Source organism: Lampris incognitus, chromosome 12 (genome assembly GCF_029633865.1).
Source record: "Lampris incognitus isolate fLamInc1 chromosome 12, fLamInc1.hap2, whole genome shotgun sequence".
Taxonomy (NCBI): Eukaryota; Metazoa; Chordata; class Actinopteri; order Lampriformes; family Lampridae; genus Lampris; species Lampris incognitus.
In genome coordinates this window covers 5,336,826-5,352,578 of record NC_079222.1, presented here as the reverse complement: position 1 = coordinate 5,352,578, position 15,753 = coordinate 5,336,826, and the positions used below count along the sequence as shown (strand labels likewise).

General features: G+C 41.1%; 1 protein-coding gene across 1 annotated transcript in view; it reads right to left on the bottom strand.

The window, feature by feature from the left end:
• The window catches only part of dcc (DCC netrin 1 receptor), a gene marked incomplete at its 5' end in the record, with an annotated part of 148,172 nt that overhangs the window by 92,035 nt on the left and 40,384 nt on the right, over positions 1 to 15,753 (bottom strand). The window contains 1 exon segment of the mRNA XM_056290895.1: positions 8,434 to 8,554. Coding sequence (XP_056146870.1) covers positions 8,434 to 8,554 — 121 coding nt within the window.

Genomic DNA, 15,753 nt, shown 5'->3' with positions numbered 1-15,753 from the left:
TGCTAAAACTACTTCAGCTTCTCTAAATACTATTATTATGTTGACAGCTAATACTACAGCTACAACTCTGACTACTACTAGTATCGATTTTACGGACATTAATAAAGCTACTACTTCTATCACCACCACTACGAATACTACTACTACTACTACTACTGCAACTACTACTTTCAGCTGCTCCCATTAGGGGTCGCCACAGCAGATCATCCATTTCCATCTCTTCCTGTCCTCTACATCTTCCTCTGTCACACAAGCCACCTGCATGTCCTCCCTCACCACATCCATAAACATCCAGAAACTGATTTAATAACAACATTTAAAATTGCTCTGACATTTTGCTCAAAAAAAGTTTTGATTTTACAAAATGATACTAATGCAAGATAGTTTGTGTCAGGTTGCCTCCAATCTTTGGTAGCTAAGTGTTACATTAAATTAACTGGCAAGCTCTAGTTCTAGTTAAACTTTCAAGCAAGCTAGCATGTACTGAAATCTCTCACCATTGTCACAATCGTGGTTTGAGCAGAATATCAGAGCAACTCAAATTACACCATGGCTAGGTAATGCAGGCTCTTCTCTTCTTTCTTCCGCTGCTCCCGTTAGGGGTCACCACAGTAGCTGACCGTTTCCATCTCTTCCTGTCCTCTGCATCCTCCTCTGTCACACCAGCCACCTGCATGTCCTCCCTCACCACATCCATAAACCTCCTCTCTGGCCTTCCTCTTTCCTGGCAGCTCCATATTTAGCATCATTCTCTCAGTATACCCAGTATCTCTCCTCCACACATGTCCAAACCATCTCAATCTCGCCTCTCTTGCTTTGTCTCCAAACTGTCCAACCTGAGCTGTCCCTCTAATCTACTCATTCCTAATCCTGTCCTTCTTCATCACTCCCAATGAAAATCTTATTATCTTCAACTCTGCCACCTCCAGCTCCACCTCCTGTCTTTTCATCAGTGCCACTGTCTCCAAACCATACAACATAGCTGGTCTCACAACCATCTTATAAACCTTCCCTTTAACTCTTGCTGTACCCTTCTGTCACACATCACTCCTGACACTCTTCTCCACCCACTCCACCCTGCCTGCACTCTCTTCTTCACCTCTCTTCTGTACTCCCCGTTACTTTGGACAGTTGACCCCAAGTATTTAAACTCATACACCTTCTTCACCTCTACTCCTTGCATCCTCACCATTCCACTGTCCTCCCTCTCATTCACGCATAGGTATTCTGTCTTGTTCCTACTGACTTTCATTCCTCTTCTCCCCAGTGCATACCTCCACCTCTCCAGGCTCTTCTCAACCTGATCCCTACTCTTGCTACACATCACAATGTCATCTGCAAACATCATAGTTGGAAACGCCTGCCTGATCTTGTCTGTCAACTTCTTTCACCATTGCAAACAAGAAAGGTCTCAGAGCCGATCCTTGATGTAATCCCACCTTCACCTTGAACCCATCTGTCATTCCAACCGCACACCTCACCACTGTCACACTTCCCTCATACAAATCCTGCACCACTCCTACATACTTCTCTGCCACTTCCGACTTCCTCATACAATACCACACCTCCTCTCTTGGCACCCTATCATATGCTTTCTGTAAATCCACAAAGACACAATGTAACTCCTTCTGGCCTTCTCTATACTTCTCCATCAACATTCTCAAAGCAAATATCACATCTGTGGTGCTCTTTCGTGGCATGAAACCATACTGCTGCTCGCTAATAATCACCTCTCCGCTCAACCTAGTTTCCACCACTCTTTCCCATATCGTTGTGCTGTGGCGGACCAACTTTATACCTCCATAGTTACTAAAGCTCTGTATATCACCCTTCTTCTTGAAAATGGGTACCAGTATACTTCTCCACTCCTCGGGAATCCTCTCACTATCCAAGATTGTGTTAAACAATCCAGTTAAAAACTCCACTGCCATCTCTCCAAAACACCTCCATGCCTCCACAGGTATGTCATATGGACAAACCGCCTTTCCACTCTTCATAGCTGCCCTCACATCCTCCTTGCTAATCCATCACATTTCTTGATTCACTATTCCCACATCATCCAACCTTCTCTCTGTCTCATTTTCTTCATTCATCACCCCCTCAAAGTACTCCTTCCACCTTCTCAACACACTCCTTGCTTGTCAGCAGATTTCCAACTATATCCTTCATTATCCTAAAATGCTGCACATCTTTGCCAGCTCGGTCACTCTGTCTAACCAACCGGTACAAGTCCTTTTCTCCTTCGTTTGTGTCCAACCTCTCATACAACTCACCATACGCCTTTTCCTTTGCCTTAGCTTTACACAGCATCTCCTTGTACTCCTGTCCTCTTTCTTCATCTCTCTGACTATCCCACTTCTTCTTTGCCAATGTCTTCATCTGTATATTTTCCTATACGTCCTCATTCCACCACCAAGTCTCCTTGCCTTCTTTCCTCTGCCCAGATGACACACCAAGTACTTTCCTAGCTGTCTCCCTCACTATTTCTACTGTAGTTGGCCATCCATCCATCAACTCTTCATTATCACCCAGTGCCTGTCTTAGCGCCTCCCTGAACTCCAACTTCTTCAACTTCCATATGATCCTTGAATCTGCCTTCACTCTCTTCCTCTTCTCGATCTCCAAAGTCATCCTACAGATCACCATCCGATGCTGCCTAGCTATGCTCTCCCATCACCACCTTGCAGTCTCCAATCCTTTTCAGTTGCACCTCCTGTATATAGTCCACCTGTGTGCACGTTCCTCCAATCTTATACGTCACCCTGTGTTCCTCCCTCTTCTTGAAATTTCTATCCTTGAAATTTCCATTTCCATCCTTTTCACAAAATCCACCACCATCTGTCCTTCCACACTCCTCTCCTTGACACTATACCTACCCATCAATTCCTGATCATGGGCATGTTGGTGAAGTTCACTCCAATCATCATTCTCTCCTCCTTGGGTACACCCTCCACTACTTCATCCAACTCACTCCAGAATTCTTCGTCCTCTTCCATCTTACACCCAACTTGAGGGCCATATGTGCTGATAACATTCATCATCACAGCACTACAACTACAAACCCCAATTCCAATGAAGTTGGGACGATGTGTAAAACGTGAATAAAAACAGAATACAATGATTTGCAAATCCTTTTCGACCTATATTCAATTGAATACACTACAAAGACAATATATTTAATGTTCAAACTGATAAACTTTATTGTTTTTTGCAAATATTCACTCATTTGAATTTGATGCCTGCAACACGTTCCAAAAAAGCTGGGAAAGGGGCAACAAAAGACTGGGAAAGTTGAGGAATGCTCAAAAAACACCTGTTTGGAACATTCCACAGGTGAACAGGTTAATTGGAAACAGGTGAGTGTCATGATTGGGTATAAAAGGAGCATCCCCGAAAGGCTCAGTCGTTCACAAGCAAGGATGGGGCGAGGTTCACCACTTTGTGAACAACTGCGTGAGCAAATAGTCCAACAGTTTAAGAACAACGTTTCTCAACGTACAATTGCAAGGAACTTAGTGATTTCATCATCTACAGTCCATAATATCATCAAAAGATTCAGAGAATCCGGAGGAATCTCTGCACGTAAGCGGCAAGGCCAAAAACCAACACTGAATGCCCGTGACTTTCGACCCCTCAGGCGGCACTACATTAAAAACCGACATCATTCTGTAAAGTATATCACCACGTGGGCTCAGGAACACTTCGGAAAACCATTGTCAGTTAACACAGTTCGTCGCTACATCTACAAGTGCAAGTTAAAACTCTACCATGCAAAGCGAAAGCCATATATCAACAACACCCAGGAACGCCGCCGGCTTCTCTGGGCCCGAGCTCATCTGAGATGGACTGACGCAAAGTGGAAAAGTGTGCTGTGGTCTGACGAGTCCACATTTCAAATTGTTTTTGGAAATCATGGACATCGTGTCCTCCGGGCTAAAGGGGAAAAGGACCATCCAGATTGTTATCAGCGCAAAGTTCAAAAGCCCGCATCTGTGATGGTATGGGGGTGTGTTAGTGCCCATGGCATCATGGGTAACTTGCACATCTGTGAAGGCAGCATTAATGCTGAAAGGTACATACAGGTTTTGGAGCAAAGTATGCTGCCATCCAAGCGACGTCTTTTTCAGGGACGTCCCTGCTTATTTCAGCAAGACAATGCCAAGCCACATTCTGTACGTGTTACAACAAGCGTGGCTTCGTAGTAAAAGAGTGCGGGTACTAGACTGGTCTGCCTGCAGTCCAGACCTGTCTCCCATTGAAAATGTGTGGTGCATTATGAAGTACAAACACGACAACGGAGACCCCGGACTGTTGAGCAACTGAAGTCGTACATCAAGCAAGAATGGAAAAGAATTCTACCTACAAAGCTTCAACAATTAGTGTCCTCAGTTCCCAAACGCTTCATGAGTGTTGTTAAAAGGATAAGTGATGTAACACAGTGGTAAACATGCCCCTGTCCCAGCTTCTTTGGAACGTGTTGCAGGCATCAAATGCAAAATGAGTGAATATTTGCAAAAAAACAATAAAGTTTATCAGTTTGAACATTAAATACCTTGTCTTTGTAGTGTATTCAACTGAATATAGGTCGAAAAGGATTGCAAATCATTGTATTCTGTTTTTATTCACGTTTTACACAACGTCCCAACTTCATTGGAATTGGGGTTTGTACTACTACTACTAATTTTAATAGTATTTCTGCTACTTCTACTACTACAACATATACAACAACCACTACTGCTGCTGCTACTGCTACTACTACTACTACTGTCACTATTACTAATACTACTATCGCTACTAATTCTACTACTACTACTACTGCTACTACTATTACTAGTACTACTACTACTAGTACGAGTACAACCACAACTACTACCTACTACTACTACAGGGCTGCCAAGTCTCACCCTCTGGGAGAGAGAGTCACGCAATTATGCCTCTTCACACGCTCACACGCCACACTTGCTATTTCACACGCTCATAAACGTTTTCCCTTCACTTCTATATAATATTTCCACAACTTGCTACGCTGCTTGCGGCTTGCCGTAGTTCGGGTCCGTCACTGGCTTTCCGGGGTGAGCCCGCCCTATTCTGCTTCTGATTGGCTGACCCAGATATTCTTACCCTAACCTTAACCAATCATCAGGCCTCATGCCTAAATCTAATCAACCCAATTAATGAAAGGCAACCACGAGTATCAACCAATCAGAGGCAGAGTAGGGCGGGTCATAGCGTCAACGCCACAAAATAAAATAACATAAAAGAGCTCCACAAGAAGAAGACCCCACTGAAGAAGAAGAAGAAGAAGAAGAGGAATAAGAAGAAAGAAAACGGTAGGTAACCGTTTCATTTTGATCATACGAAATAGTAAATACGTTAGTTTTATAGAATAAAATGCGTTATAGTCACTCACTCCGAGCAGGAGTAACGTTACACAGGCTGCTGTCATATCTCGCAGTTAAAAAGGAAAATATTCGAACAGTCGCTTGTCAGAAATCTGTAGAAGAACAACAGCTTTCCTTTTTGGTGAATGTCCTGTTATTGGTTTCTATTATACTTGGTTCACGGACAAATCTCTGAATGTGTTATTGATTGAAATTGATCTAATAGTTCTTGACATGAGGTGATGTTTTTTTTTTTTTTAATAAAAACCAGGATGTGATTTATTTTGCCACATAGTCTAAATCTAAAATTCTAAACTTTTAACTTTCCAGAGCAGAAGTTTAGCTCAGTGTCTGTGCCTGTTAGAACATTTGAGATCGGGTATGTCAATGTTTGTTGAAATGACTATTATGTCATTTGGTGGGTTTAACTAGGGTTGCCACCCATCCCCCAAAAAATTCCAGTTTGCAATTAGTATATGGAAAATATGTCATATTTCATGTTTTTCTCATTAAATAATTGTGGTTTTATGTTCCCGAAAAGGCATTAAAGGGTTAAAATTACTTAAGAAATACATGTAAATTTAATAGTTATGATCAGTATTGAAGTTGGTCAAAAGATTTAATGCATTGAATGTGAAAAAAATATTCATGTGTGATATTTTTATAGCACTTTTAAGGAACTGAACATTTTTTGCACCGAGGGTAAAACGTCATGATTTTCTGGAGGGGTGCCCAAGGGTTAAAGGAACTGCTTGAATTCATAGTTTGAGCCTTGTGCTCTGAACAAACAAAGAAATGCATGTTATTTTATTTTTGATATTATTGTTCTGGTTCTGTATTCATTGACATTTTATAAATACATTTATTTTATCTGTCTAAATTCTTCTTGTTACAATTGTTTTCATTTCTACTTGTGCTGGTCAATTATGAACACTATATAAAATAGCAGGAAACTGGTTTTTAAGTTGCTCAAATAATTGGGTTGAGAGGAGCTCCCTGAATACAAATGACAGAATAAGACTGAATAATGACATCCGACAGTCTAATTCTAATGTAGGCTTGGACTCTGTGTATTCTATTCTTTCTAGCAATTGACAATATTTCTTATGTGTTCACTATTCCGAGTAAAGACAGAGAGCATGAGGAGGAGGCCAACATCACATTACAACATCACAACAGTCTAAGCCTAATGTTAATTTAAATTCAGATATTCCTGTAAATCCACCTTAAAAAAGGCCTTTTTTTTTTGCCGGCGAAAAATCCCTTGCCAGAGTCTCACTCTTAACTTTTGTTGAAACTTGGCAGCCCTGTACTACTATCGCTACTACTACTGCTACTCCTAATACTTACAGCTACTCTCACTATTATTACAACTACTACTACAGCGACTACTAATATTATAATAACTAAAACAATTACTACTGCTAGTGCTATCACAACTACTGCTACTACAACAACAACAACTACTACTGCTTCTAATACAACTACTATTACTACTTTTTGCTACAACTATTGCTACTATTCCTTACGAAAGCCATGAGAGGCAAGTTAGGGAAAAAAAATTCTGGTCATCAACATTCTAAGTGGAATTAAAAAATGTTCTCTCCCATGTTTATGACAGGTGAACAGGTGAAAAAGAAAGGTTTTGCCAGGATAATCTGTCTAAATTCCATCCATCCATTATCCAAGCCGCTTATCCCAATCAGGGTTCTAAGTTCCTTAATTTTTTTCCCATCTGTGAAAACAGCTGAAAAAAAACTTTTGGTAGGTGATTTTTTTTTTTGGCCAGGATCATTTTTCAAAGTGTTTGTTTTCATGATACTCATTTCACCGACGAGATTTTTTTTTCCATCAGTGAAAACAGGTGATTTTTTTCTTTTTTCCCCAGGATCATTTTCCCTGTAATACTCATTCCACAAGAAGCATACGTTCCCCACTACCCCATGTACTAAAAATCCCAGTGAGCAGCAACCAAGATTTCAACGTTGATTTCTAGTTGAAAACTGGGTGATATTCAGTCTGAACGTCTACAACCTCTCTTTACCCTCTTTTCAACCAGCTATGTTGAAAAGTATGAATCAAGAACATGTTATTTGTCATTTCATTTCAAGTACTTCCACATGAAATGAAAATACATTGTTTTCCCCAGCCCACAGCAGTGCAACACAAAAACAAAAATCCAAAAACTGCAAGAACTTCAAGAACACAAATGTGTCTAAACTAACACATGTATCCAAGGTAAAAAAAAAAAAATTAAAAAAAAATCACTGTCCAAGGGAACGAACGCCAGCCAGGATGACTGTTGGAACTGCCGGTCTGCATGGGCTAGCAGTTCGCTTAGCCTGCCCTGCTTCCACGTCCTGTCAGACCGCCCTCGGTGTTTCCTCCTTGGGCACAGTTCCAGGCAGGGCCGTGGTCCCTAGGCCCACAGGACGCAGCAGACCAAGCTCTCCCAGCCGATCCAACGCCAGCTCTCCCAGCCAGACACCCTCAACGCACCTCCCCGCACGTCACATGACAACACCAAAAACACCAGTGTTTTTGTATTTTATTTTTGTTTTGTAAGTGTTTGTTGTCATACAAACACTTACAAAACAAAAACGTGTTTGTATGTCTGCTGTTGTATGACAACAAAAATGTGTTTGTATGACAACAAACACTTACAAAAATTACCCTGACAAAAAAAAAAGTGCCTGCCAAAACTTTTTCTTTTTGCCTGTTCTCACGGATGAAAAAAACAGTTAAGGAACTTTTAAGTATTGCCCTGGCAAAATGTTTTTTTCCCCACCTGTTTTGACCTGTTCTTTAGTTATAAAGACAGGAGAGAGAAAACAATTTAGAAGACTTAGAAAATGGATTGGCAGAATTTGTTTTTGCCCACTTTCCTCCCAGGGCCTCCGTAATTCCTTCACTGCTGCTAAAACTACTGTGTGCATGACCGAGAAAGGGAGACAGAAAGGGAGAGGGAGAGAAAGGGAGAGAAATTGTTTGTGTGTGTGTGTGTGTGTGTGTGTGTGTGTGTGTGTGTGTGTGTGTGTGTGTGTAGCCTTACCTGGCTCTCTCAGTAATAGCTGAGCCATAGCCTGGGCAGTCCCCGCAATGTTTTCCGCAACACACTGATAAAACCCTTCATCAGATTTCACCAATCCCAAGATTTGCAAATTGCTGCCATCCTGTTAACACACACACACACACACACACACCTTAATGTGTCTTCTTCTGTATAAACACAGACTGATGCTAGAGTGTGTTCTTTGTCAATTGTGTAATAAATACACTTTTCATGACTTTCTTTTGCTTGTTCTAATGACTTCTTGAAAATGTCTCTATCACTTTCTGTTTCAATGTGTAGTGAGGGAATGAGAGAGAGAGAGAGAGAGAGAGAGAGAGAGAGAGAGAGACAGAGAAAGAGAAAGAGAGATATTTTCGATAAAAAATTCACAAAAATGTTACAAAACAACAATATTAAACAGGTTAAAAACCAACATGGTCAGTAACATAGGGTTCACAGAATCCAAATCATCTCAGTACACTCCCAAAGAGCAGCTCATCATCCACAACACAGCAAAGCACATTTTTATAACACCACACACTGCAAAAACGTCCAGATTTTTCAGAATTTTGTAATAACAAAACTCTAATTTTAAACAAGCTTTTAACATTTTTGCAAACGCAAAAACAGCATCAACATCAGTGGGGATGCACAAGGAAGTGCGTTCTTAGAACCAGTCCCAGGCCCAGATAAATGATCTGAAAGGGCATCCGGCATAAAACCGTTGCCAAATTAAATATGCGGATCATAAATCAGATTTCCATACCAGATCAGTCGAGGCCCGACTCCAATGGTGGGAGTCAGGAGTTGGAACTGACTTCAGAAGAATGTTCCACTCTTCTGAAGTCAACCCCCGACAACCCCCTACACACTTTGGATGTGTGAGGGGATTTCAGTTGTTAATATGAGCGGTCTGATTTTCAGTAGCATTTGTGAGAGGTCAATTTGATTTATGTCTCATACGGCCCTCCGTACTTGTGTGGTTATCTTATTTTCAAATAAAAATCTTTTCTATATCCATGACATCCCTCTCTCTTGCCCCTTTTAATAGGTGAGAGAGAGGGAGTTGAATAACTAACAGACAGCTCATCTATCCGTTTGATGTGCTTGCGTGGGTGTGTGCGTTTGTGTATGTGGTAGTATCACACACACAAACACACGGATACAGCTTGTGTGTGTGCGTTTTTGTGAGAGAAATAGCGACAGAGCCGACAGAGAGAGTGAATGAGGGAACAAGATATTAGTGTAGATTACTGGATTACAGCAGATTATGAACCCTCATTGACAGTAAGCGGCTCTCTAAATAGCATTACAAAATAATCCTCACATTTTTATGTCATCATGTGTCGACTAGACATTATTTTCAGTGACTTTTGAAAATATGTTGGCAAACGTTCACCGCTTCGTTTTGCTTCAGTTTTTTGTTCAACTGGTTAAAGTTAAAATTGTACAATTTGTTTTTTACATTTTTTTCTTTGTTTTTAATGGCAAGTGCATTGTATATGCAATCAATATTATATTCATTATCCTCATAATTATAATAATAATAACGACAGTAATAGTTACACAGTCAAACAAGTTTGGATACATGCCATTTATTTCATATTGGTGGTAATGCATTTGTAACATTGACTTAGTGTAATACTATAATATCTTCTTCTTTCAGCTTTTTCCGTTTTCACTGTTTGTAATACTAAAATAATAATTATTTTACTTATATAGCACTTTCCTAAAACAATGTTACAAAGTGCTTTACAAAGAAAAAAAACCATCCAACCATTATCCAAGGTGGCAAAAACAAGAATAAGACCAAATTAACTCGGGAGTCAAAATAAAAACAATATGAATAAATGAAAACAAATAGCAAACATTTCTAAAAAGCTTTCACAAAAAGAAAAGTTTTAAGATGAGATTTAAAAGAAGCTAGAGACTTGTTTTATCTTAGTTCAACAGGAAGAGAGTTCCATAGTGTGGGGGCTCTAACAGCAAAAGTCTGATCACTCTTTGTGACAAACCAAGACCTGGGAATAACCAGCAGGGCTCCATCTGTGGAGCTTAATGGTTGAGGGGGAGTATAGCAGGTCAATAAATCAGAAAAATATGTAGGAGCAAGATCGTTTGGTCTTAAAAGTGAGCAATAACATTTTAAAATCAATTCAAAATATAACAGGGAGCCAGTGTAGGGAGGCAAGCACTGTAGTGATATGGTTATGCCTCTTTGTCCTGGTAATGAGCTGAGCAGCAACGGTTTGTACCAACTGCAGATGGTGGAGGGGGCCCTTACGGATACCCAAGTAAAGTGCATTACAATAGTCAAACCAAGAATAGATAAAAGCATGTACAACTTTTTGCAGCTCTGTAATTGATAAAAATAACCTAATTTTTGAGATTACCTTGAGCTGGAGAAAGCATAACAGAACAACATGTTTGATTTGATTATCAGAAGCGAGGTTAGCATTGAATATTACCCCAAGATTCCTAGCAGCCTGCTTAAGACTACCTGACAGACCACCAAGATTAGTAACAAAAGAGCTGATGGAATTTTTGGGATGGAACAGAATGAACTCAGACTTACCATCATTATATTTAAGAAAACTTTTGGACATCCAGGATTTAATGTCAGAGAAGCAAGTTGTGAAATTTGCCAGTGCCCTGGGATCTGTGGGTTTTAGTGGCATGTATAACTGAGTGTTGTCTGCATAATAATGGTAAAAGATATGGTGATTTTGAATGATCTGGCCAAGGGGCAGTATGTATATAGAAAAGAGAAGGGGGCCAAAACCTGAGCCTTGAGGGACACCACAACTCAAATGAGCCATCAAGGAAGTAGTTACCCGGTGTGTGAGGGTGGCACGGTGGTCTATTCCATTGCCTACCAACACAGGGATCGCCGGTTCAAATCCCCGTGTTACCTCCGGCTTGGTCGGGCATCCCTACAGACACAATTGGCCGTGTCTGCGGGTGGGAAGCCGGATGTGGGTATGTGTCCTGGTCGTTGCACTAGCACCTCTTCTGGTCGGTCGGGGCGCCAGTTTAGGGGGGAGGGGGAACTGGGGGGAATAGCGTGCTCCTTCCACACATTACGTCTCCCTGGCGAAACTCCTCACTGTCAGGTGAAGAGAAGTGGCTGGTGACTCCAAATGTATCGGAAGAGGCATGTGGTAGTCTGCAGCCCTCCCCGGATCGGAAGAGGGGGTGGAGCAATGACTGTGACAGCTTGGAAGAATGGGGTAATTGGCCAGATACAATGGGGGGGGGGATTAAAAAAAAGGAAGTAAGTAAACCCAAAACAACAAAAAAAAGGTTCTGTTGGTGAGGTAAGAGCATAATAAGCTAAGAACTGAGCCCTTGATACCAACCCAAGTCTCTAAGCGATATAAGAGGATGCTGTGATCGACTGTGTTAAAGACAGCACTTAAGTCTAAAAGAACTAAAATCGAGTAATCACCTCTGTCTGCAGTCAGCAGTAGGTCATGAGTGACCTTAACTAGAGTTGTCTCAGTACTATGAAGTGTTCTAAAGCCAAAATGGAAACTGTTAAAACACTTTTAGTGTTCATAAAAGAAATCAATTGAGAAGAAATTACTTTCACCAGAACGCTAGATAAAAAAGACAATTTGGAGATTAATCTGTAGTTACGTAACGACAGGGGATCTAAATTAGGTTTCTTCAGCAATGGGTGAACAATGGCATGCTTAAAACTGTCTGGACAAGCTAACTAGCTAGCTAGTTTATCGGCGGGTTGTGTTTTTCTTGCCCGCTTGTGATTCGTATCTCTCCACTGTGGGTGGAACATAACAGTGGGTCATAAAGTTCGCGATAACAAAGCCCATCCATTTAGAGGGAAGATATGATGGGTCAATTTTACTGCCATTTGAAATTACTCTCTCACTGAATTACAATTGCTCAGACTTCTGTAAAATTATAGCTCTATAGACCACCAATCACAGAGCTGAAAGCATAGCATCTTCTTCATTGCAACTGCAGAGGCAACAAAATTCTGACAGGGAGACAAAGGGGCTTCTTTCATTTAATCCCTTCACATTCCAACACAAACTGAACATGCAGGTTTGAAGAATTTATTTCGCCAGTAACATTTTGTTGAGATGTTGATTGTCAAATTGTGAATTCATAAAATTAAAACTGAAGAATTTTTTAATATTATTTTTTAGAATATCTTGGGCACTCTCTGAGGTCTAGATGGTCCTGACAGTTCTCCTCTGTCAAAGAGTGTAAAACCAATGGGTTCTGATGAGCCTGGGGTGTGTGCAAAGGAACTGATGAACACAAAAGGACATAAAGAAAGATAGAACTGCAAGAGCTACATTCAATTTGTAACCAAGCAGGAGTGTCAGAGGTGGATTTATCACGTAACCAATAAAATAAGCTTTTGATATTTTGCCACAAACCAGTAATATATTTCAAAGTTCATTTAAGCCATTCCATCAAGCAGCTTTGGCCTTTGTAAAAATAATTTCTGGATACGAGCTGTTTTATTATTCAGCATAAATGATGAAATAAGGCTGTCTAGCTTTTTAAAGAAGTTCTTTGAGAGGAAATATGGAATGCACTGAAATAAGCATAACAACCTTGGAAGAATGTTCATTTTACTTGTATTAATTCGTCTCGCTACTGATAACGGCATTGTGGAGCAGCGAATAAGATTCTTTCAGGTATAATCCAGGAGTGGAGTAAAATTGGCCTTTAGCAGTTGAGAGTGACATTTTATAACAGATATACCAAGATAACTCCATTCATTATTTGTCATTTTAATTAGTAGAGAATGAAAATAACTTTGGCTGGAAGTTGTGGTAATAAGTAAAAGCTCACTTTTATCAAGGTAGAGTTTATAACCCAAGAATCTACCAAATTCTTTTAAGAGTGCTGAAGCTATGTGGAGTGGATGAGAGAAGATGAGATACATAGAGAAGAAAACCGTCTGCACATAAAGTGATTTTATGGCCCTGGTCTGCTCGAAAAATCCACTTAGTATCTGTAGAGTGCCAACTTGAGGTTGCCAGGGGCAACCTCAATTTAGTAGTATCAAAACAGCTGAGCTCCTACAGAAGCTGATCATTTTTTCAATGTACCTATTTTTTGTAACTTAATACAAACCTATACATAACTACGAATCAATAACATAACTGAGGAACAAAATAATAAGGTCACGTTCCTGAAAAAAAGACATCTCTATAATTTAGAACACCAAGATAGTGTTTCCACCAAGATGGTGCCGCAGATGGCAGCCTCAGTTCTGCCCTCTCTAGTACTTTTTTATTTTTGTTTATTTGTTTGGTTTCCAACTCTCAGCCCAGCCACTGAGGATGCACAAGCCAGTGTATTCTTAGTGCCGGCCCCAAGCCCGTATAAATGGGGAGGGTTGTGTCAGGAAGGGAATCCGGCATAAAAACTTTGACAAATCAAATATGCAGATCATAAATCAGTTTCCATGCTAGATCAGTTGAAGCCTGAGTTACCAATGACTGCCACCGGTACTGTTGGCAAGCGGGGTACCGGTAGAAACTATGCTACTTTTGGGCAAAGGAGAAGGAGAGGGGGAAGGCATGTCCAGAGGCAGCGGGAGAGAAGGAAGGGTAGGAGTGTGGAGGTGAAAGTCGGAACTTTGAATGTTGGCACTATGACTGGTAAAGGGAGAGAGCTGGCTGATATGATGGAGAGAAGGAAGGTAGATATACTGTGCGTACAACAAACACAGTGGAAGGGGAGTAAGGCCAGGAGCATCAGAGGTGGGTTCAAACTCTTCTACCATAATGTGGATAAGAGGAGAAAAAGGGTAGGCGTACTTCTGAAGGAAGAGTATGTCAAGAGTGTGTTGGAGGTGAAGACAGTGTCGGAAAGAGTAATGAGTATGAAGCTGGAAATCGAAGGTGTGATGATGAACGTTATCAGCGCATATGAGAGAGAACGTAGTTAGGCAGCATTGGATGGTCTGTAGGATGACTATGGAGATCAAGAAGAGAAAGAGAGTGAAGGCAGAGCCAAGGATCAAATGGTGGAAGCTGAAGTCCACTGTTGTGTGGACTTCAGGGAGGAGTTAAGACAGGCACTGAATGGTAGTGAAGAGTTGCTGGATGGCTGGGCAACCACAGCAGAAATAGTGAGGGAGACAGCTAGGAAGGTACTTGGTATGTCATCTGGACAGAGGAAGGAAGACAATGAGACTTGGTGGTGGAATGAGGGACTACAGGAAAGTATACAGAGGAAGAAGTTGGTGAAGAAGTGGCTTATCGGAGAGATGAAGAAGAATGTAGACAGGAGTACAAGCGAGTTACCCACTTCAATGTGAAGCGCTTTGGGTGTGTAGAAAAGCGCCATATAAATGTAATTATTATTATTATTATTAAGGAGATGCAGCGTAAAGCAGAGGTGGCAAAGGTAAAGGAAAAGGCGTATGGTGAGTTGCATGAGAGGTTGGACACCAAGGAAGGAGAAAAGGACTTGTACTGCCTCACTAAAGAGAGGGAGTGAGCTGGGAAGGATGTGCAGCAAGTTAGGGTGATGAAGGATAGAGATGAAAATGTGCTGACAAGCAAGGAGAGTGTGTTGAGAATGTGGAAGGAGTACTTTGAGAGGCTGATGAATGAAGAAAATGAAAGAGAGAGAAGGTTGGATGAAGTGAGGATAGTGAATCAGGAAATGCAGTGGATTAGCAAGGAGGAAGTGAGGGTAGCTATGAAGAGGATGAAGAGTGGAAAGGCGGTTGGTCCATATTACATACCTGTGGAGGCATGGAGGTGTTTAGGAGAGATGGTAGTGGAGTTTTTAACTAGACTGTTTAACACAATCTTGGAAAGTGAGAGGATGCCTGAGGAGTGCAGCATAGTGGTACCAATTTTTAAGAATAAGGGTGATGTGAAGAGCTGTAGCAACTACAGAGGCATACAATTGATCAGCCATAGAATGAAGATATGGGGAAGAGTAATAGAAGCTAGGTTAAGAGGAGAGGTGAAGATTGGCGAGCAGCAATATAGCTGTATGCCACTAAATATGTGATGATTGCTTTGAGAATGTTGATGGAGAAGTATAGAGAAGGTCAGAAGGAGTTACACTGTGTCTTTGTGGCTCTAGAGAAAGCATATGACAGGGTGCCAACAGAGGAGGTGTGGTATTTTATGAGGAAGTCCGGAGTGGCAGAAAAGTACATAGTAGTGGTGCAGGATATGTATGAGGACAGTTTGACAGCGGTGAGGTGTGCGGTAGGAGTGACAGATGGGTTCAAGCTGGAAATGTTACATCAAGAATCGGCTCTGAGCCTTTTCTTGTTTGCAATGGTGATAGACAGGTTGACGCATGAGATCA